The sequence below is a fragment of the Solea solea genome, chromosome 17, assembly GCF_958295425.1.
Source record: "Solea solea chromosome 17, fSolSol10.1, whole genome shotgun sequence".
In the NCBI taxonomy this organism is placed as follows: domain Eukaryota; kingdom Metazoa; phylum Chordata; class Actinopteri; order Pleuronectiformes; family Soleidae; genus Solea; species Solea solea.
In genome coordinates this window covers 10,055,617-10,077,601 of record NC_081150.1, presented here as the reverse complement: position 1 = coordinate 10,077,601, position 21,985 = coordinate 10,055,617, and the positions used below count along the sequence as shown (strand labels likewise).

At 39.4% G+C, this 21,985-nt stretch overlaps 4 protein-coding genes and 3 non-coding genes across 18 annotated transcripts in view; 6 read left to right on the top strand and 1 right to left on the bottom strand.

Moving 5' to 3' along the window:
• Nucleotides 1-653: 653 nt before the first annotated feature.
• Nucleotides 654-12,686, top strand: LOC131443669 (deleted in malignant brain tumors 1 protein-like). Of its 2 annotated transcripts, XM_058613500.1 has the most exons (18): nucleotides 654-880; nucleotides 2,442-2,668; nucleotides 3,568-3,645; nucleotides 3,918-3,944; nucleotides 4,035-4,346; nucleotides 5,229-5,522; nucleotides 5,665-5,979; nucleotides 6,491-6,781; nucleotides 7,398-7,712; nucleotides 7,893-8,192; nucleotides 8,414-8,722; nucleotides 8,811-9,125; nucleotides 9,846-10,166; nucleotides 10,247-10,540; nucleotides 10,624-10,956; nucleotides 11,048-11,155; nucleotides 11,832-11,916; nucleotides 12,045-12,686. In XM_058613500.1, the coding sequence occupies exons 3-18, from the start codon at nucleotides 3,594-3,596 to the stop codon at nucleotides 12,196-12,198; spliced, it is 3,825 nt and encodes a 1,274-aa protein (XP_058469483.1). In that variant the 5' UTR covers nucleotides 654-880; nucleotides 2,442-2,668; nucleotides 3,568-3,593; the 3' UTR covers nucleotides 12,199-12,686. The 2 variants fall into 2 exon arrangements, with proteins under 2 accessions (XP_058469483.1, XP_058469484.1); XM_058613501.1 differs by lacking the exons at nucleotides 654-880; nucleotides 2,442-2,668 and adding an exon at nucleotides 3,338-3,443.
• Nucleotides 12,687-13,076: 390 nt separating this feature from the next.
• Nucleotides 13,077-14,565, top strand: zgc:153284 (uncharacterized protein LOC751696 homolog). Its single transcript, XM_058613824.1, has 3 exons — nucleotides 13,077-13,274; nucleotides 13,423-13,590; nucleotides 14,381-14,565. The coding sequence occupies exons 1-3, from the start codon at nucleotides 13,230-13,232 to the stop codon at nucleotides 14,441-14,443; spliced, it is 276 nt and encodes a 91-aa protein (XP_058469807.1). The 5' UTR covers nucleotides 13,077-13,229; the 3' UTR covers nucleotides 14,444-14,565.
• Nucleotides 14,566-15,403: 838 nt separating this feature from the next.
• rps12 (ribosomal protein S12) lies at nucleotides 15,404-18,679 on the top strand. The gene is made up of 6 exons (XM_058612734.1): nucleotides 15,404-15,510; nucleotides 15,635-15,681; nucleotides 16,918-17,034; nucleotides 17,236-17,338; nucleotides 17,609-17,710; nucleotides 18,592-18,679. Exons 2-6 carry the CDS (start codon nucleotides 15,668-15,670, stop codon nucleotides 18,652-18,654), a joined length of 399 nt encoding a protein of 132 aa, XP_058468717.1. The 5' UTR covers nucleotides 15,404-15,510; nucleotides 15,635-15,667; the 3' UTR covers nucleotides 18,655-18,679.
• LOC131444228 (small nucleolar RNA SNORD101) lies at nucleotides 16,750-16,826 on the top strand. Its single transcript, XR_009233700.1, has one exon. It is a non-coding gene; the product is annotated as a small nucleolar RNA SNORD101 (small nucleolar RNA).
• On the top strand, nucleotides 17,082-17,164 carry LOC131444232 (small nucleolar RNA SNORD100). The gene has a single exon (XR_009233704.1). It is a non-coding gene; the product is annotated as a small nucleolar RNA SNORD100 (small nucleolar RNA).
• On the top strand, nucleotides 17,433-17,515 carry LOC131444231 (small nucleolar RNA SNORD100). Its single transcript, XR_009233703.1, has one exon. It is a non-coding gene; the product is annotated as a small nucleolar RNA SNORD100 (small nucleolar RNA).
• A 671-nt stretch (nucleotides 18,680-19,350) lies between the features above and the next one.
• eya4 (EYA transcriptional coactivator and phosphatase 4) overlaps nucleotides 19,351-21,985 on the bottom strand; it is a 42,517-nt gene continuing 39,882 nt past the window's right edge. For 4 of the 11 annotated variants that reach the window (XM_058612724.1, XM_058612722.1, XM_058612725.1 and 1 more), the window contains 2 exons: nucleotides 20,939-21,263; nucleotides 19,351-20,218 (listed from right to left, as the gene is read on the bottom strand). In XM_058612724.1, coding sequence (XP_058468707.1) covers nucleotides 20,050-20,218; nucleotides 20,939-21,263 — 494 coding nt within the window. In that variant the 3' untranslated portion in view covers nucleotides 19,351-20,049. Of the gene's footprint in view, nucleotides 20,219-20,938; nucleotides 21,264-21,985 lie in introns of those variants that run through there. The other 7 variants (XM_058612729.1, XM_058612732.1, XR_009233595.1 and 4 more) reach the window with 6 other exon arrangements.

Genomic DNA, 21,985 nt, shown 5'->3' with positions numbered 1-21,985 from the left:
AAAAAGTTGAAAAAATTTTGTAACTGTTGTTGTTTACACTGCACTTTGTGAGACAGTTCGTAACATGATCTTCGTGCCCCCTTGCACAAGGTGTAATGTCATTTCCCATCAGACAATGATAAATATCTGCGTGTAATGATTAATGATTAACCCAGACATCAATATGTGCTTAACCGGCTGTCCTCACCAGACGTCAGTGTCCTCCTCTGTCATCAGAAGAGCAAAAGTGATTGAAGTGAACATTATTTCATTCTTGATTGGTGCTGTGCTGCTGATTTTATCAATTTAAGGTTTCCAAACTTTTTCTCCTGGGTCCACAACCAAAGCCTTACCCTTCACTTCCATGCTCAACCTTAAACACATAAGTCTTATTCACATCGTAATCCTAACGTTAAGTACAGCCTCAGAAATGAGGTTTTGTCTCCTTAGAACCATGTTTTGGTCTCAGTGTGTGTAGAACTTTAGAGCAGGCAAAGCTATTTGTCTTTCATTCTATTTATCTGTTCATTGTTGTAATTGATATCAAAGTACGTTGCCTTTAAAGTGCCTTTAAGGTGCATTGTCAAAGCCATGTTTTGTTATATATTGCCTTCGTATGCGCCTTTGTAAATCTATCTATCATCAGAACCTGAACGATATCATCAGAACCTGTACGACTTGTCGGTTTTACAACCTAACTTCGAACTAATAACTGTCTAACTAACTAACTACTGACCGTCTAACTACTAACTAACTGCTATTTAACTGTGAATGTGGAATAAACCTTCTGAAATACAGTCGAGTTGTACCCGCTGTACTTGTTCTGGTTACCCTTTCCAGAAGGGAGTATTGAGCTGAAAGGATCAGTCAGCAGAAATCTGGACAGTGTGGCTCTGACAAGGTCAGTGTTGTTAGTACCAGAAAAGGGCAGTTTATATGCTGACAAGGCCAGTGTTGTTTATAACACACACACATACACACACATGTTTGCGCATCATTCGTAGTGAGGACACTCATAGACTATGCATTCCCTAGTGCCCAAACCTAAAACCATCAAAAAGCCATTTTAAGTTGTGACAGAATGTGAGGACCAGCCAAAATGTCCTCACTCCATATGGTTTCGTTTTTGGTCCTTACAAAGATACCCATACAAGAACACACACAGACACACAAACTCACACACCTATAAAAAAACACTCTGTGTCTGATATTATTCCTTGACAGAAGAGTATCTTCTAGGTCAGTAAATGAAACTCTCAAGTTAATATTTTTGATCACCCACTCTTTCAGGCTGGTGTCTGTGTGTGTGTGTGTCCACCATTGCTTGGAAAAGAAAAAAAACCAATCTGATTTTACAGATGTTTGTTGACTGTATATGTGTGGGATTTGTCTTCCTTATGGGGACAAATAGCAAGTCCCCATAACAAAAATCATTACATTTTAAGGTGAAGACATGTTATACGGTTAGAATGAGGTTAGGATTAGCTTAAAGGAATACTTCACCGATTTGCATTTAGCTTTGTGTTAATATAGGGGTATAGGGGTAGTATTTTTGAAAAAGTGTGCTTCCCAACATCAGTTTCCCCTGAGTAACGGAATGTCTTCATTCTTTTTTTTGCTACGTGCCCAACAGTGACGATTGTTCCTGTTAGCGTAACTGTTAGCAAAGATGGCGAACACTATTTACATTCTGGGAATGAGGTCCCGTCCCCCCTACGAGTGGGTCTAAAAAGACCCACTCATTCCCTCATATTTTGTTGAAATCTGAGGAGACAGAATACAAAAACACACAAAAGTAAACCCCCAAAAATCCTACCCGCAACTTCCCTTACGCACAATATGTATCCATTATTTGCATGAGCGCAGCATGCCTCATTATGCTGTGCTCCAATGTTTGGGAGACATAAACAAAAATGTCTGTTCAAACTTTTAAACACAGCTACTATGGAAAATAAACATACAGTAACAAACACTTCATCATCAGTGTTCCGCGACAAAATAAGAAATGCAAATATATGGAAATACTTGATTTAGCCAACAGTAACTAATCTAAAACTCCTTTTGTAAAGTCGCCAATTTTCTTATTTGTCTGTGAGATTTGCTCTCCACTACACTTGATCAGGACCAAACCATGATGGGGCTTGGTTTCAAGGATTCTGTCTGATGTGGTGCCAATAATATCAAGGGGAAGTTTAGATCATGTGATGTGCAGATGTGCAACTGTACAGCGGATACAGATGAAGGAAATCCATTTTGTTTCTAAACACATTTCCAAACAGCTCAAAGTGCTGAATAGAGAAATCCGTTGGGCAATATCACATAAGTCACACCCTGACAGTATGAACAAAATTTCCAAAGAGCATCATGTATAATGCACCATGCAAACACATGTGACAAATTAATTCATGAGATTTCAGGACAAAAATTGTCCTTTATAAGTCTGATTTTTGTTTTTATTCCAGTTGGTACCATGGAAAATGTCACGGGAAGACTGTGAAGGGTAGATCATTTTCTGAGAACACTGTATGAAAAGAGCCTCACAAGGGGAAGTATGCTTCTTTTATTAACACAACAACAAACAGAATAAGAAGTGCTTCTGTCAAGTCAGGCATTTGCGAATGAAGGAGGAGATCGGACTCTTCAAGGCCATAATTACTTGAACAAAACGGTAGCAAGCCGTCGTTTTAAGGTAAGACAATTGAAGAAATGCATTCATATTTAATTTTTTTTTTTGGACAATTAGTCATTTGAAAGCTTGGGAATTGACTCATCAATCATGCAGGATATTCTCTGAAACAATATGCATATACATCACTTTGCAGCACAAAAAAAGGACGCCAAGATAATATTGAAATGTTGATTAGATTACCTTAAAAAGTGTGTAACTATAATAGAGATTGCCACTGCAAAAATATTTATAGATCTATACGTATAAGCAAATACATTTGTGTAGCAATAGCATTTCAATGTGTTTATTTTGCTTTTTTATAAAATTTCTTGCATTTTTTGCAATTTCCAAAAACTTTGAAAGATAGAATGAGGATAGAAAAATGTGGTATTTGCTATGTATATTTATATAAATGACCAAGCAGAGGTAAGAGGGGACACGTAGTTAGCGTTAGAGGTCACATGTCAAGTTCACCTCTTGACATTTGCTCACAACAACTCCCTATTTGATCTACATTTTGTTACTTTTATTTTTCTGCAATTGCTGCCTTTTATTATGTGCAAATGAAGTGACTCTTGGGCATTATGTAAAACGTTTGTGTATTTTGTAAAAAGAAACATGTAGATCTTGCAAAAAGAGAACTAAATCTGTTGAAGCTCTGATCCTCCGCCTTTAATGATTGATCAAAATGTCAACAAACATCGAGTTTGCAGTCCAAGTCCGGCCAGTTCACTTTATTCTATCACTGGAACTGCTACTATCTTTTGGAAGTTTTAAATGGGACCTATTTTGATTTGTGAGGGTTTTTTTTTTATTTCAATATTTGAGAGTTATTGGGTTGATTTTTCATTCACCCTTAGATTAAGATTCAATTTTACAGCAGCATTAATGATTGGTAAATTCTTACTCTTCCACAACAGGATTTGATCAACTCCGAAGATACAATATGATCTTCATTTCGACTGAAAAGCGACAGTTTGTCCTGTATTTGTCCATCGGTGAGTTTCTGTCTTGTTCATTTGACGACCCTTGACATCTTCAGTGTAGTGAAAGCTGTTTGTTTGCATACTTTCAAAACCAGGACAGAGGTAAAGAGAAGTGGAAACGCAAAAGAAAAAGACAAATTATTCTAATTTTGCATATTATTTGTTTGTATTTTCCTTCTCCTTATAATTGTGTCAAATGGAATTTCAGCTCTCAAGAGGCAACATTGAAACTAGTGACTGCTGGGTTTAATAAAGATTTGTTTTGTTATATATTTCTGCTGTAGGTCTACTGAGTCTCCCACTTTTTACAGGTCAGTAAGTTTGAAGTTTTATGCCTTCGAACCCTTTCATATCAAAATTTATGACGAGCACGCCTTCAACTGTTGTTCTTCAATTTCCAGAATGTGATAAAATCAGAGTGGTGGGGCCTTCTCGTTGCTCTGGTAGAGTGGAGGTCTTCCACAAGGATAGTTGGGGAACAGTGTGTGATGATCATTGGAGCGTTGCCAATGCTGAGGTGGTGTGTCGAGAGTTAGGCTGCGGGACAGTTATTGAGTCCAAAAAAGCTGCCACCTTTGGCCAAGGAGAGGGTAGTATTTGGTTGGACGATGTGCAGTGTTCTGGTCATGAGACGTCCCTCGCAAAGTGCCCGCACAGAGCTTTTGGGGAACATAACTGTGGCCACACTGAGGATGCTGGAGTGATCTGCTCAGGTAAGAGTCAATTGTTACCTAAAATAACTTTCACCTTTCACCTTAAACATTGAGAAGACTAAGTGCTTGGTACAAATCAAACAAAAAAAAATTGGAGCATTAATAAGGAATTTGGGTTTGGTAGGCCGGGACAGACGAGCTGTTTCTGCCGAGCTGTGCCAAATGGCTACGAGCTGGAGTTGTAGATTGCTTACGAATGAAATACTTTTTTCAATTAGAAAGAGTTAATTTGTCTCAGAAGCTGTTGTCTACTTCAAGAGAACTGGTAATGAGGTTTGCAGCAAAGAGACCATCAACTGCTGTACACATACACTGCAATAGGGCGGAAGTCAGAGATTTCTAATGAAAAAAACATAGCTGCAACAAGAGGATACAGTTTGTGCAGTTAAAACTTTTGTTTCAAGGGGAAACGTTTGTTACCACTTGACAAAGACGCTGTTTCCAGCCTCCAAGCTTAGTAGCATAGCAGCTCTTTCCACTGATTAATCATATATTTTTTGTCATCATCATAACTGTTTTTGCACCAATTTGGCTTTGAGTAGTGCTGGTAGTTAATGTTGTTATGCTGATGCTTCCAGGGCTACTAATCTAATTGGCTGTTGGTAGATTCAAGTTTGGTAAAGTCAGAATTCACTATGAGCTTGCATTAAATAGTAATGATGTTAAGTGTATGCCAAGTCATCACCATTTTATCAAGGAGGGAAGTCTATGGGAAAATGGGCTTTCTTCACCTTCACATTTCCCTGACAAGTTAGTTTTGTGTCCTGTAAGAAAGTACATGCTGTGAATTTTATAAATAAAAAAATTCAACTGTATTCATTAAGTTCCTTTTCCCAAGGTCCTGTATACCACCCTTTACAGATTTTATTTAATTTTTTGCAGAGGATGTGAGGGTGGTCAATGGAAGCAACCGGTGTAATGGCAGAGTGGAGGTCTATGAGAATGGCAACTGGAAACAGGTTTGCAACAGTGACTGGGGCAAGGATGAAGCCTCCGTGGTGTGCCGCGAGATTAACTGTGGTAGTCCTGACATAAAGGCAGTACCACCATATTTTGGAGATTCGCGGAACCTGCTTGCAGTCAAAACCAGGTGTTTTGGAAATGAGAGCACTATTTCACAGTGCACATTTCAAGAACTTAAAGAACCCTGCGGAGATGCTACTATTTTCTGTATAAGTAAGTCGTCCATGTGCAATACCACTTGTTCTTTTTGTTATGAGATGATGGTGCTAGTCTCTGCTCAATTGAGTCATGTCTACTACACGATTCCTTTTGTCATGAAATTTACACCTTGATATTTTTTTTTTTATCCTAACAGATGATAAACCAACTCGTCTGGTGAATGGGACACATAGGTGCTCTGGACGAGTGGAAGTCTACCATTATGGGACGTGGGGAAGCGTTTGTGATGACAAATGGGGACTGCAGGAGGCAGCTGTTGTTTGCCGAGAAATGAATTGTGGGAATGCCATTTCAGTCAAGTACAAGGCCTTCTATGGCAGTGGTCATGAACAGGTTTGGATGGATGATACTGAGTGCACTGGTCTTGAGAAGTCACTCGCTGACTGCCCTCACAGAGGTTTTGGGGATCATGACTGTGACCATACTGAAGATGCGGGTGTTGAATGCTCAGGTACCACATAGACTAGGTCATTCATCAATGCAAGGATGGTACATAATCGTGTTGCTAGTTGGTGGAAGCTGCAGCTCGACTGCGGAAGCTTTAATGTTGACTTGGGGGATGGGACATTCCAATTTAATTTGGAAAGAAATGTTTAATTCATATTTAATTTCATATTTTGCTGAGTGCTTGTTGAATTGAATTCAGTCAACGCGCTGACATGATAATCTGACACCAGAGAGACAAAATTGATATTAATTTTTACCTTCAAATATTGTATTGTAATATCAGTCCTAAATTGCTACCGGGAAAGAAAACTGCAGCTTTTCACAGTATTCCTGTGCTGTTCCTCTTTTTGTAAACTGCAGCTTTTCACAGTATTCCTGTGCTGTTCCTCTTTTTGTGGAACAATCCGTACCCATAAGCGTAAAAGCAAGGGAAAATACAGTATGCCATTGCTTACACATAATAATTTACATTTAACATTCTTAACACAACCTCTTTTTAACCACTTATGATCCAGAGACTACCAGATTGACCAATGGAACGGACCGATGCTCTGGAAGAGTGGAGGTCTTCCACAATGACCACTGGGGAGCAATTTGCTCTCATACCTGGGGCCTCAATGACGCTGCTATTGTATGTAAGGAGCTTGGCTGTGGAATGCCCAAAAAATCCCAAGACAATTTCTATTTTGGTAAAAGTGGCCTGAGAAAGTTTACAAGTCGATGCTCTGGCAATGTGGACTCTATCAGCCAGTGCAACCTTCAAGAGTATTTGGGGCCATGTGATAGTGTTTCTCTTTCATGCACAGGTAAGACACACAAGATAAAGTTTCACAATAGCACTGTTGAACTTGGGCATGGGGCAGTATGGAGATCTGAGGGTATGTAACCTTAGCTGAATGACTGCACCCATGGTAAATTATAGTGGGAAGTGAAAATAACGCACAACTCCTTATATGGACATCCTGGATGTGTGTGTGTCACATATTCAGGCTGATTGTTGAGTCAAAGTTATGATTCATTTGATATCGCATTTTTAGTAGCGATATAAAGTAGCAATAACTGTGCAGAAGTCACAAAATTAGACCGTTTTTCTTTTCTTTTTGTTCATAGAAGCGAGTCAAGTGGACTTTGAACTGTGATGTAGTTCCAAATTTCACAAATTCAATCCGATTTCAAACATTTTGAGTAGTTTTTGCTCAGGTGCATAGACTAGATGCATTGTTTTGCTCACCGGTGTTAGCAAAAAAGATCTTACCTTTCAGATTTTGAAAAGACATAAAAAAAAAACAAAAAAAAACAGTTTGTTGCTGATTTTGTGCCCTTCGTCAGATTTGACGATTGTAACGCGATACAGATCAAATGTCAACAGATGTAAAGCATATCTGATACGAGGATATTTACCATGAGTGGACCTTTCCTCAGATACTCCTCCGCTGAGGCTTGCCAATGGCACTGACCAATGCTCTGGCAGAGTGGAGATTCTCCATAATGGCCAGTGGGGAACAGTGTGTGACGATGAGTGGGACATCAAAGATGCTCAGGTTGTGTGCAGAGCCATGGACTGTGGATCAGCTCAGACAGCCAAATCCAGTGCTTTCTTTGGTCCGGGCACAGGAGAAATCCTGATGGATGATGTTAAGTGTTTAGGGAATGAGACATCCCTTTTACACTGTCAACATCCCAATTTAGGAAAGAATAACTGTGGTCATGGTGAAGATGCTGGTGTGGTGTGTTCAGGTATGTTTTTTGGTTTGTTCACACCTATTTTATTCATTTCATAAAGTGGCCTTCATGGTTACATTTACAGTATATCACTGTTAAATGAATATTTTACTGGTTGTTAAGTATTAAACCACTATATTGAATTCAGGATGTGACACTTAATTTTTCATAACTAACTGTCTCTTTGGTTTGTAGCTTCTATTAGACTGAACAATGGGACTGACCTGTGCTCTGGCACGGTGGAGGTCCGCTATAATGGCCAGTGGTTGCCAGCACTCAATCTAAACTGGGGGATGAATGAAGCTTCCGTTGTGTGCAAAGAGATGAATTGTGGAGATCCGGTCGAAGCCAGGGGGTCGACTGGTCAAGGTGGAGATCTGAGAGGCTCCAAGATCAAGTGCGGCAATCGAGATACCTCTCTTGCACAGTGCTCAGTGACGGAATATACAAGGACCGGCCATGATCGTGTCGAAGAGGCATTTGTCAAATGTTCAGGTAAAACTCGATGAGGAATACCTGAAAATTAAATCAAATATCATTACCTTCGATATGACAAAAGAAAAATACTGCAGCCATTGCACCTCCCTTGAAATGGTACTGTTGGTATATAAGCAGTATGTAACCAGATTTCCCTTTTTTTTTATTTTAGCCAGAAATGAATTTTAATTAGACTTTAAAAACATCTATGTACACTGATATGACAACTATAATTCCAGGCAATGCGAAATTGGTTGGTGGGCCCAATTCTTGTGTTGGAAGAGTGGAGTACTTTGACAAAGGCCAATGGGGATCTGTGTGTGGCGAATCCTGGGATATGAACAATGCCGCAGTGTTGTGCCAACAGCTGAATTGTGGGAAGGTCTTTAAAATTACTACCAGTACTGAACAGGGACACAGCACAGTACAAACCTGGAATAGTCAAATTGAATGTCAAGGATCGGAGTCGACTCTGAACCAGTGTCGACAGACTTTATTCACAGACAGACAGTGCAACGCCACCTCAATCGCTGGTGTTGTCTGCGCAGGTGATAGAAAGCTCCCTCACACCAGATTATTTTCACATTTTTCATCTTTAAATACCTGCTATTATTTACCGATCGCTCATCTTTACAGGAAGTTTGGGGGCCCGATTGGTCAGTGACCAGGATGAGTGCTCTGGAAGAGTAGAGGTTCGTCACGGTGAGCTCTGGCAAACAGTGTGTGACACGGACTGGACGCTAAGCAAAGCCAATGTGGTGTGTGAGCTGCTGGAGTGTGGGTTTGCGGTGAACGCTTTTGGTGATGCCCATTTTGGACAAGGCAGTGGACCAGTTGTGGAGGGTAACAACTTGTGTTTTGACAATGTGACGTCTCTGAAGCAGTGCTCACTCAGCGGGTTCACAGGAGCAACATGTGGACATGGACATGACGCTGGTGTTGTCTGTGCAGGTAAAACCTACAGGACAAGTTATATCATCACAATTTCTTTCACATTAGTAGCCTTTTTATTCAGTTTACTTTTTTTTTAGTCCAGTACAACATGTTGGGGAATATATTTTGGGGGTATGTAGACAATTCTGTAAAGAAAATGCATGTTTATGCATGTGTCATCCAATGCTGTTAAGCAAATATGGGTGGTAGTTCTTCTGGCAGCTGTAATTTTGCATTACTGCCTCCTCCTTCCTCCCAAAATACCATGAAGTGACAATGAAGTGATTTGCTGCGCGTGTTTTTATATTTAAATTATTCACATTTACTTTTGACTGATTTGCCAACTCGTCCACTTTCCTCAAGCATAAGAACTTTTATAGAATTTTTTTTTCTAGCTTAACGTTGTGAAACAGTCACTCTTGATGAATCCTGACGCAGATATCTAATGAAGGTTGGTTGTTAGAGTTTCCTTCCCTGTTGAGTCACTTCACTCAGCTAAAAAGTGTTGTAGTTGACACTAAATGTACAAAACGAAAGAAAGGTTTCCCTTTCAGCTTCTTTTCCCTTGGCACGGTATAATAACAAATATGTGTATAAATGTGATATATGTACTGTATATGAATACACATGTATGCCATTTACTATAAAATATCAATAATATTAACTGTAAATGCGTGTGTGTGTTTGAAGGACCGTCCTTTGCATTTGCACTCACAACGTTTCTGTTTTCACACGCAGCAAAGCTTCGTTTGGTTGGCAGCTTAAGCGGAACAAACACAGGGTGCTCTGGTCGAGTGGAACTTTTCTATAGAGGCCAGTGGGGAACTGTGTGTGATGACGAATGGCAGATGAGCAACGCTGATGTGGTGTGCAGACAGCTTGGCTGTGGGCATGCAGTTGCCGCTCCTCAAAGTGCCCACTTTGGTAGAGGCAGTGGTCCAATATGGTTGGATAATGTGGAGTGTACAGGTGTGGAGACCGCTCTCACACACTGCAAGCATGCTGGTTTTGGAGAGAATAACTGTGGGCACGGTGAAGATGCCGGCGTTATATGTTTAGGTGAGACGCTTATCACTGCATTGGCATTGTTGTGTCACAACCATATATTTATTATTATTTTTTTTTTATGTTATTTTCAGGCGCTCTACAAAAACCCCAAATCACTTTCAGTCCTTCTACAGAGGTAAGCTGGGGTGATAAAGTTGAGATCACCTGTAGCATAGTTACGGAAATCTCGGGTGGGACATTCATCCTGAAAAAGACCCCAGGATCATTTAAAATGGAGAAATTCTCTGAGAACGAAGCTGCAACCTTTGCCTTCCCGAGTGTGGACTTTAATCAGAAAGGGTCATATTACTGTGAATATCAAAAGAAACTGCCCGAGCAAGAGATCTACTACCCTCAAGGAAATATTGCAGATCTCTCTGTTATAGGTCAGTAATACTGGTCTGTAACATCATTGGAAATTGAAAATTGAATAATGCAATCTACACAACCTTGTATCTCTCTTCTTCAGTGAAAATGGAGACGCCGAGCATCTCACTGACTTCTCCTCATGCAATGGTGATCTACAGCCCTGACAAAATATCGGTCGACCAAGGCAGCGTCTTCTCCATTTCTTGCTCGACGTATTCCAAATATCCTGGAGGTGTTTTCCACCTGATGTCTAAGGGGAACGCCACTGATATGAAGCCAGCATTTGGCCACTCTGTCTTCTCCATGGCATACTTTGAATTCCCTCCGGTAGACTTTAAAGATCAAGGAGAATATACCTGCGTCTACAGCGTCAACCTCTCCTCAACAGTTTACAGCTCCAGTCCCTCCAAGTCCCTCCAAGTCAACGTAGTCGGTAAGACTCAAAGAGGAAAAGTCCAAAACACCAGTTATGTGGCTAAATATATGTTCACTGCCACTACTTAATAATCATTTCATTTCTACAGCAACCTCGGGATCTCCGGTCGTCACAGGACTTGTGGTCAGTTTAGTGATTTTGCTAGTTGTGGTGCTGATAGGCTTCCTGGTCTGGAGAAGGAGATGGCGCAGCACTGGTGAGTGTAGCACAACCACATTATGTTTCTTAAATGGTCTAAGCTGTACCAATCAGTATTTTGGATGAAACTGAAATTGATAGACAGTTCCACTCTACTCTGTGGAGCTGTTTAGTCCAGTGGACGCCACCTGCCTAAAACCATTTGCAGTAAAATTATAGTTTGTACATATCAAGTGCTAAAACACACCAATTTTGGAAGGTAGTAGTTGTGTCGCTCAGTTGCACAGCAAGCGAAGCAGAAGCAAAGTGTTTATAAATGCCTTTATCCATCCATCTTCTACCACTTTATCCTCCACTGTGCCAATCTCAGCTGACATAGGTTGAAAGGCGGGGTCACACCCTGGACAGTTTGGATATATTATGTTTTTAACCAACTAACATTCCTTAAAAATAGTGCCACAAAGAACGCTTCGTCATATTTTCACTACACATTTGTGTATCTTTAACAATAGAAACACGTCTTCGTTTTACTTGCCCTTTGGGCCTTTTGTACAATAAACAAATCTCTTAAATCATCTGGAGTTCAACATTCTCGAAATATGGGGATTTATAAACACAGGATTTGTTGGTGACGATATGACAATATTGTAATATAATAGTGTATTTATCTTTCAAATATGTCACATATCTTTAAAGGAATGGCTGTTTGTTGATGCTAAACTTGTCTTGTTCAGGTACCATGGTTCTGTTCAGTAACAGGTCCGGAGGAACAGTAAAGCAAGATAGAGAAGACCAAAGCAATGGAGCACTCTCTGGGAGGTATGGAAGAAAAATGAGTGCCATACAGTACATACAAACACACATAATACATACACACATACATTTAAATCCAACAAAATGAAAAAGAAATGAATGCTTGCAATTTTCAACTTTGTTATCCCTGTCAGGGATGGCAGTACCAAGGTGAATGAACATGCTGGTCGCAGAAGCAGCCCAGAAGAAAAGAGTACGGATGTCGAACTTGATAACTCTGTTGAAAGAGTGCCTGAGGACCTGGCTGGGAGAGTGTGTTATGAGCTCGAGCCACTCGTTTTTTCTTGATAAAAAAAGATGCTGAAGGGACAACTTGTGTTGTGTATCGTCATTGTGTAGTGACGTTGCAGTGATAAACTGATAGACCCCGGGCTACGCGCCACACGATCAAAGTAAAGAAGATGAAGTATTAGTAAAACGAGATCAGCTGCTGTAATGTTTCTGCTAGATCTAGGAACAGTAGGAGCATGCGATAATTCTCTTTTTTTTCCCATTTATTTTTAAGTAAACTAATTTTGGAAATCAGTACTTTTTGCCGCGATTAAAACAATTATATTGAACAGCATCAATGTTGACGCGTTTTAATTCAACACCTACTTTAATGAATCTGCAGTGATTTTATTTTTCACAAACCAAGGTGTCACATAAGTGTCGGAATATACACTCATGAATATTGGCTTTACGTTTTGCATTGTCTTTTTATTGCGTGATCATTTCTTTCTTTTGTCTCTTTTTTTTACTGTCAATGCTGATCAATAAATGTATATTTCTTACAACATGTTCTCTTTTTCATGAGCCAGAGTAACCTTAAAAATACTCCTTTGAGTATGTGATGTGTATAGTATCTATCTATCTATCTATCTATCTATCTATCTATCTATAGTATCTATCAATCTATCTATCTATCTATCTATCTATCTCAACTTACAGAATGTCTTTCATAAGAAAAGGTTATTTTATGGAGTAAAAAAAGATACAGTATGTTCCTCTGATATAAGGTGTAGCACAAAGAGTCTAAGTGCAAATATTTAAGTCAAACACTTCCTCTAGGTGTAATGTATTTGAACTTTTCTCTCAGTGTATAAGTACTTTCACAATTGTTGCAGACAAGCTACAGCTGGAATGACAAGTGGGTGTGCCCATGCAGGTAAACTCTGTCCAAACCTGTTCACCTTGTCTGCTGTTGCAGCAAAACAGCGGCACATTCCTATAAGATACCAGAACACTCTGTCTGTCTTCACTGCTCGCTGTCCTTCTCTCAATCTGTGTCGCTTGTTTACTTGCGTGTACGCCAAGGTTTTTCTGTTCAAAGAGCAGCTATGCCACTCACAGTGTTTTATACCAGCGTGAGCGCTTCCAGGGAGGTACAGTAACTTCCGTCATTCTTTCATTTGTAGTCATTTTGTTTATTACACTGCACCTTGGTCTTTATGGACACTTGGGCGAATGTCACCGTGAGAGAGATTACGCGTAGTTGGGATTTAATACTGACTGTAAAATTGTGTCTTCCAGATTAAGGCAAACCAGGAACGAATCACAAATGTCCTGGATTCCAAAAACATCCCTTATACAATTGTGGACATTGCTCAGGATGCTGAGAAAAAGGACTTAATGAGGAAGATATCTGGGAACCCAACTGCACTGCCACCTCAAATATGCAACGAGGATGTCTACTGTGGTGTAAGTCTTGCACAATAATCTGTAAATGTAGTGATAAAATGTTCAAACCATGTACAACCTTCACAAAACTAATTCAGAGTGAATATTTAATCATTAACACGCTCTCTGCATTGCTTACAAAAAACCCTGTAGTAGTCTAGGGCGTAGACGTGTGGATTAAATAAATATTGACTGAAATTATCCCACAGGCTTGGTCTGGTTAAAGATTTGATCCTGATGATGATGAGGTACATAGACCTGCTTTTATCCCCTCATAAACACTATTTAAGACATGCCAGCTCGGTACCTTGGTTCATACTGAAATGGATTTAAACTTAAAATAGACCAGTAAAACATCTTAATCGAATCTGAGACTTTTAGCTCCACCTGCAGGTTGACTTTTCTTGTTTTACATAAAACATCTCGAGAGGTAATAGACAGACAGTCATCAACATTCCCAAATTACTAATGGATCTTTCAGGTCAAAGTTATACAAACAAGATTCATCACCAAATAGCTGCCCCTGCTGCGGATTCTTAAAACAAATATATGCAAACATTCTAAAATGCAAAGCAAATCTAGAGGCAAACATAAACTGCATAACAAGTCATTGTTATGTCACAGAGCCGGTGTTATACATGACATTGTAGTTGCCTGGTTTATTTTTGAATATCAACTCTGCCTCAAAATATGAGGTGTTGAAGATAGTTTGGCATCATTGTGTAACATCTGCAGAAGGCATCTTAAAAAAATATCTGGATAATAACATAATAACTGTGTGTAATATCTACTCTTTCTTTCTTTCTTTCAGGACTATACTGCATTTGACAATGCAGTTGAGGAAGAAAATTTGGAAGAGTTTCTCAAAATATAGAAGGAATGGTGACCATGTATGAGACACTCAACCGCATGAAGTTTGTGTCCTATAAAGTTGTATTCATGTTTTTATTTTATTTTCTTTGATTTTATAAAGACATTTTGATGAAAAATCAGAAATGAGTGTCTTGTTTTTCTTAGTTCGGCAATAACCTACAGTATGTGTAAGAAAAAGCAAAGCAACTGGAAGACGTCTAAACTGCACTAATGAAACATACACAAGAGGACCTGGTAGTTTAACATTACTGTTCATGTACCCATAAGAATGTGCATGCTATCAAGTGTCGAAATCGCAGAACTCCAAATGCATTTTAGAGATATTTAATAATGCAATAGTATTTATTTGTACAGTATATGAGTATATAGTATATGTATACCTTTGAGGAAGTCACATGTGTTAATCCCCTATTTTCTGTATCCAGAGGCAATACCAGATATTCTCTGAAAATCTACCCCACCTCTAGATTAGGGGTCTCTAACTCAAATAATCTGGGGGCCATTGAGAGTCTAATTTGGTCGGTAGAGGGCCAGTTAAATTAAAAAACAGTCCAACATGTTGAGAAAAAGATATCAAAATTACGATATTTATGATGATATTGCAAATCATTTCAAATTAAAAGAGTATTAACAAAGAAAAACATATAGTCACATGAAGTGGACCACAGGCTGTGAATGTGAGACCTCTGCTCTAGATGGAGAAATTGGAGAAATGTATGGTTTGTTGTTCACAATAACAATTGCAGAAAATATAAAGTGTCACAACCCCATGGCCATTATAGCCAGGCTAAACTTTTATTTATAGAGATGAAAGCAAAACGGGGCTATACATTAACTTCTGATTAACAAAATTAGACAGCTGTTTTTTATTTGTTGGTCAAAGAGAGTTTATATGGATGTATGTCTTTGTATCGGCGACTGTTTGACACTTGAAGGGATGCATTAACGGTACAGGAAAACAAAGGCTGCGTCAGGCAACACGTCGAACACCACTGGGGCCTGGTGGTATTAAACCGAAGTCGCGCCCTTATGACGTCCTCTTTACCCGCTGTCTGAGAGGAGGATCGGGTGCGTTTCTTCGATCACCGACACAATCTGCAAAATTAATCAAACATCTTACGTTTTAAAGTCGTTACAGTGACATGTGTGAAATGGACAATAACTCCCCTCTCGTATCTGTTCTTTATTGCAGAACTTTAAGTCCACCATCCATCCAAATTCTACAATGGCCGAGGAAGGGTGAGCGTGCCGCTTATGACCACTATAACGTTTTAATGTGAAGTGCATTTTCAATTGTAATGCAACGTTAACATAAATGAGTGTTTGTCGTGATGTTTTTGCGGCATCTGATGGTCGGTACCACGTTTATTTGCCGTTCCGCGAAGTTGATCATACGTGAGCTAGTCGGTTAGCTTGGGTTAGCACCACGTTAAGAATAGTAGTGTACCAGGTCTCGTATTGTCAGGAGAAATTGGGAACAGGTGTTCCTAAACCTCAGGTCAAAAAACCCTTTGTATAATTGATTTAAGTAATACATTAAAGGATAAGGTTGTAAGCATAGATGTGGAATGAAATAAATGTCATAAATGTCTAACCCTCCCATCTAACTGCTTTAGTATGCTCTTGTTAAAGTTAAACCTCAAAGTGAAACATCAACATGCTGAAAGAATTACGTTGGGTGTGATTGATTTCAGTACTTTAAGTGTTCATACACACCGTTTATGTAAACATGATGCTTTCAGTGAAGTTTATTTTCAAGTGATCAATAAAAGTCTGTCATATAGATAGCCCACTGTGTAAGGTTGTGGGGTTTTGTATGAATTCTGTGAATGTGCTTGTCTTGCATTATAGAAGGCACCGATTTACTTCATGAGGTCACATAAATGACACCACATTGGCTACTTTAAACTGCAATAATTACTTCTCGTCATACTTGACTTCAACTTAGTTATCCACTCATTTCACAATATTTGGAAGTGCCCCAGCATTTAGGACCATGAAGAGCATACTTTTGAATGAACAGAAGTGTCTACAAGTTGATAAAACACAAACTTAGTTGTAGATATGGATGTGCTAGTTTATCAGATTACCAACAATTTAACATGAATGGATACTTGATAATCTGAATTATTAAAAACGGCAGTATACTTGAATGTCTTAAGATTTTAAGTGTCGCGTAAAATTATTTTCTTAATGTGTAGCAATACTACATTATTTACCCCAGTGATGATGAAGGGTTAACTCTTCTGAGGTTTACAAATTGAGAATGTAAATGTCTTAATGTTGCACTTTGCTGAGCTCCCTGCCACTTGAATGATGACTTACAAATCTTTTGTCGGATACCCCTTCACTCATAAATGAGTGAGATCTTTGTTCTGACATGCTGGAAGCTCTACTCCAATCATCTGTCATGTTTGCTTTTTTCAAGAAGTTGAATATTAAACCTGACATTTTGTTCCTCGCCGTTTCTGTTAGCATCGCTGCTGGAGGTGTGATGGATGTCAACACCGCCCTCCCCGAAGTGCTCAAGACCGCACTCATCCATGATGGCCTTGCCCGTGGTATCCGGGAGGCTGCTAAGGCTTTGGATAAGTACGTTTTATTACAACTTATTGGAATTAATCGATACTTGATGCTGAGGAATCACTGATGATATTTTGGCTCCCTCTACTGAATACCATGAGGAGATTGCCACTGTTACCCAATTTTTGTCTGAGATGTTCCCTAGATTTCTCTCAAAAGCTTACATATGATGCAACACTTTGCTTCAAGTTGAGGTGTGACTTTCTGCAGGCGCCAGGCCCATCTCTGTGTCCTTGCAGCCAACTGCGACGAGCCCATGTACGTCAAGCTGGTGGAGGCCCTCTGCGCTGAGCATCAGATCAACCTGATCAAGGTAAGAGTGTGCTTTAAAAAAGTGTTTTTACAAGCATATATTGTATCAGTCTGTAGAGATGGTGAAATTAAAGGCACCATGTTGTCAGTACTGTTGTATCGCTGATGATGATTTGGCTCCCTCTACTGAATACTGTGAGGAGATTGCCACTGTTACCCAATTTCTGTCTGAGATGTTAACAGGAGCCACACTGCTGCTTTTGAATATTGTTTTTGAACATGTTAAGCGTTTCTATACGTAACATACCCATGTTGCTTAACCTAATTACAGGTTGATGACAACAAGAAGCTCGGTGAGTGGGTCGGTCTATGCAAGATCGACCGTGAGGGCAAACCCCGCAAAATTGTCGGCTGCAGCTGCGTCGTAGTAAAGGTAAATTAAGCTTTTTATGGTTTCTGTGACTTCTGGCTAAGCCTAAACTAAAATCCCCTGTATTAAATGTAATGTTTAGGGAAGTTGATGCAACTTTAAACTTGGTTAAATTGACTGCTGTTGAACAGAAATATTAGGGATGCCAGTCGAGTGCAGGTGCTGTGCTTCATGCCATGCAGCTGCTGGTAACATCTACTACTGGCTAGATAACTGCCAGGGTACGAGCCCCTCCATCTACCTGTGGTGTTTGGGGTCCCGAAGAATGGCTACATATCATTTTAATATATTAGAATTTGCAATAATCTGTCAATTCAACCTGTAATTAATCTACATTGTTTTCCTAAAGTAGCACATTGGTTGTATAAGTGTAATTTTTAGATTATTTTTTTCCCCACTTTCTGGGCCCATTTTGTTTTCAAAACATTGTTTTAGGGCTTGGGGATAAATCCTACATTACAGAACATTTGCAGTTACTCAAACTCTTTCATGACCCCTAAATCTGCATAATGTGTAAAACTGGAAAGGCAAAGCTGTATTTAAGTCATCTTTATTATTACAGCTGTGAGTGTTTGATTAAGATTTATGCATAAGACATGAGTTAAATTTGAATAGGGTTTAATAGTAAACCATATAAACGTGCTGCTTTATACTGATATGATGCGCTGCAAGTTTGAATTAACATGGGGACAATTGTGAGGATGCATAGTTAAAGAGGATAAGCTGTGTTTACAGAGTGAACTCGTTCTGTTTTTAATTCAGACCAATTGAGTCGCAATAGATGCTGTATCAGGTTTTACACGGATGTCTAATCAACGGACTGTTGAATAAACACATCAGCCCAAAGTATGGTCTTTGTTGAAACATTCTTTTTCTGCCCACAGGACTATGGCAAGGAGTCTCAAGCCAAGGATGTCATCGAGGAATATTTCAAATCCAAGAAATGAGGTGTCAATAAAACTTAAAAGTGATGCTGCTGTCTCAGTTCATTTTGTCCTATTAAACTGATAAAGTTTGAGTCAAACTACAGCAAGTGTTTGACATAAAAAATCACGGTCTGTTCGTGAAATTGTATTAGTGATGCACAGCACCTGATGACATGATGAAAGCAAATTTTGCTTTCATCATGACATGAGGTTGAAAGTTTGGGAGGTCTAATTGTAAGTATATAAAAATAATTAGTAAAACGATGTAAATTATAATTGAATCACCAAACTTTGCTCAGTATGTTAACACGACAATCGGAAAATTAAAACTGTACTTTGAAATTGTACAAAATACTTTGAGTCAGACAAACTCACTCAGATAATGCAATTGATGGTTGAGCTACCACTGCGTGTATACCTACAGACCCAAACTGGCCTGTGCTCAGCATATGCAACTGTTCCTAACCCTGGCTAATACCTGGAAATAATGGAGCAGTGTTGACAAAAGCATGGTGAAATTCAGGCTAGTTCATTTTTGGGATAGACCCTTAATGCTCTCTCTGCTGAAAGAATCGAGTATATTTTTTTCCCCCAAGTTGATGGATGGTAGGTAAACTTAAAGTGACACTGGACGCAAATGACTAACTGCCTAGTAGCTCGAGTTGTAATTTAATTGGAACTCCAGCCAGAGTTTCACAGAAAAGACGAGTCAAGTCATTTGGATAACTTTTCTCCTTTATATCTACATACATAGACATTTTTGAATAAAGAAAAAGACATTCAAACACATTAAGGCACAACACATCATTACGCACATCCTCAGTTTCTCGAAAGGGAAAAAATACAAAAATCCAGAGGAGAAAAGAAAAAACAAGACCCCAAAACATTTCCCCATTAAAAGCATTCACCACTGCCCTTTTAAGTTTAATGTTAATAATTTACATAAGTTTGCGGACACTGACTGCATTGTTGTGTTGTGATTATACCACCAGGAAGAAAACACTAAAAGCAGCTGTTATTCTTCCACATGTGACGCTTTTATTAAAACCCCCTCACTGTTTGGGGATTGTTAACCCCAGGTGACCCATAACAGTCCTGACACTAGTCTGGGTGCTTTAGAACAAACGAAACTGCTTCCCAGATCAAGGCAGGTCTTCAGTCTGTGCAGGGTTTCAGTCATCTGCTGCTGCATGGACAGAAGACAGGGGGGTTTTCACAGAGGTCCGTCCCCAACATCAGGACCACGAAGGCAGAGCAGGGCTGCTTTGTATAGTGAAGTCATTTAATCCTGCTGTCCTTTTATTACCTCCTTTCATCTCTCCTTTGCTTCTTAAGACCGTTCAGAGTTTGTAAATCCAGATGTTCAAAAAAAAAAATCACAAAAACAGTTGCAGTGTATTGTTTGTTCTTAAATAGTTACAAAAGTAGGGGGGGGGGGGGCTGCCTGGCTGACCATGTCCACCGTATCATGAAACATTGCTTGAGTCCACATTTCTTATAATAGCTACAGGTACTCAAACTCCAGTGCTTGGTGTAGTGCCAGCAGGTCAGAGTGACTGGATATCCTCCAGAAAGGCATGTTGTGCTGTGGAGTGGGAACACACGTCATTAAAACCATTGGAAATAATCAGTATAATGTTAAATACACACCGCCACCCTCATGTCATGCTGGCTACACTACTGTAGCTTGTAGCTGCTTTGCAAAAGCACTGCACAGAAAACCCATGCAATCCTAGGGTGTAAAGGAATAGCTCAGCTTTTTTTTTGCGAAATGTGATCATTCAAAAAAAATGAATAAGCTCATTTCTGTAAATGTTGAGTTACTTCTTTGACAAACCCAGCACCAAACATGATGAATGAAACCCAAAGTTTAAGAAATGCAATATTTGTTTCACAGAAAAGCACTACTTGAAATGTGTGTCTCCTTTAATATACCCACTTTACTTGCCATTACCTCCAGCATCAGAGAAAAAAACACAACTCCACACACTTGGACAACAACCAGCACTAATGCTCTAAACACATGAGATTGCTCAAAGCTCATCGCTGTGTACATTTAAGCTGCTGTTTATTTATTGTTTTTGGTGTCGAATGTGATGACAGTTCAACAGAAATAAATAGATTTAGTCTCAATTTCACTCATCGGCAGCTTCAGGTGCAAAATGTACAAATTTAGCCAAGTTTCAATCTCAGATTTTCACTTGAACACTTGAAATCAAAAGTAAAAAAGAAGAAAGGGGTAAATTGACCAACACAAAACCGCAAGAGCAAAGAAAGGCAGGCTTCATCCAATCAGAGCTCTCACTGAGTGGAGTAGGCGGGGTCACGGTGAGGCTGTGGGTCCATTACCTTTTTGGCCGCCTGCTCCTCTTCCACACCGTCCCCAATTACAACATACACTACTTTCCTGCCAAACCTTTGCATTATGCGTTCAAAGCAACTCTCTTTTCCTGCAAAAAACAAATAAACAAGGGGAGGAAGGAGGGTCACATGGTCAGAGGGGTCAAAGTTCAGGAGTTGTTTGTTTACCTGGCTGGCTGCATGCTCTTCATCCTTCCCATCGCCAATCACAACATATGTAATGTTAGTGCCAAAGCGGGAGACTATACGCTCAAAACAGCTCTCTTTGCCTGGAGACAAACAAATGGCTTTCACAGATTTTTCTTTGTTGTTGAGATGGAAATGAAACAGGAAGTGGCAGAGCTGTGTGCATCACATAAAAAAACACATCACTGATTGCTCCTGACACACCCGCGTGGCACATCCCAAGTTTTTTTTTTCGGCACCGACAAATATTAGCAGCCTTGTTGCCGCGACAACTGGAAGAGACGGCCAGTTTGTGCATATCAGATGACCCTTTCCATATTGACCTTTCATCTTTTTCCTGTACATAACAGTACTGTGTAAAAGTCTTAGGCCACCACAACCTTTGTTGTTTTTGCCAGTCTTTACAAAGTACCTTAAAGGGATACTTGAGTAAAAGTACAAGTATCTTCACCAGAAAATGACTTTGGTAGAAGTTGAAGTCACTTTTTTAATAATATTAAAAGTCTTAAAGTATATGACATTTACTGAACTTAAGTATGAAAAGTCATTTTCTGATATAAAATGTACTTAAGTTTTAGAAGTAAAAGTATTAAAAAAAAGGAAGGATTGAGCCATGGTGGCTCAGTGGTAGGGCGAGTTGTCTGTCAACTGGAAGGTTGTGGGTTCAATTCCTGGCTCTGCTAGTCTCTATGTGTCGTTGAGCAAGACACTTAACCCCATGTTGCAGCATGTGAATAGCAAAACTGTAGTGTAAAGCCGCTCATCAAGACTAGAAAAAGCTAGTATACAGATATTTGAATGTTTT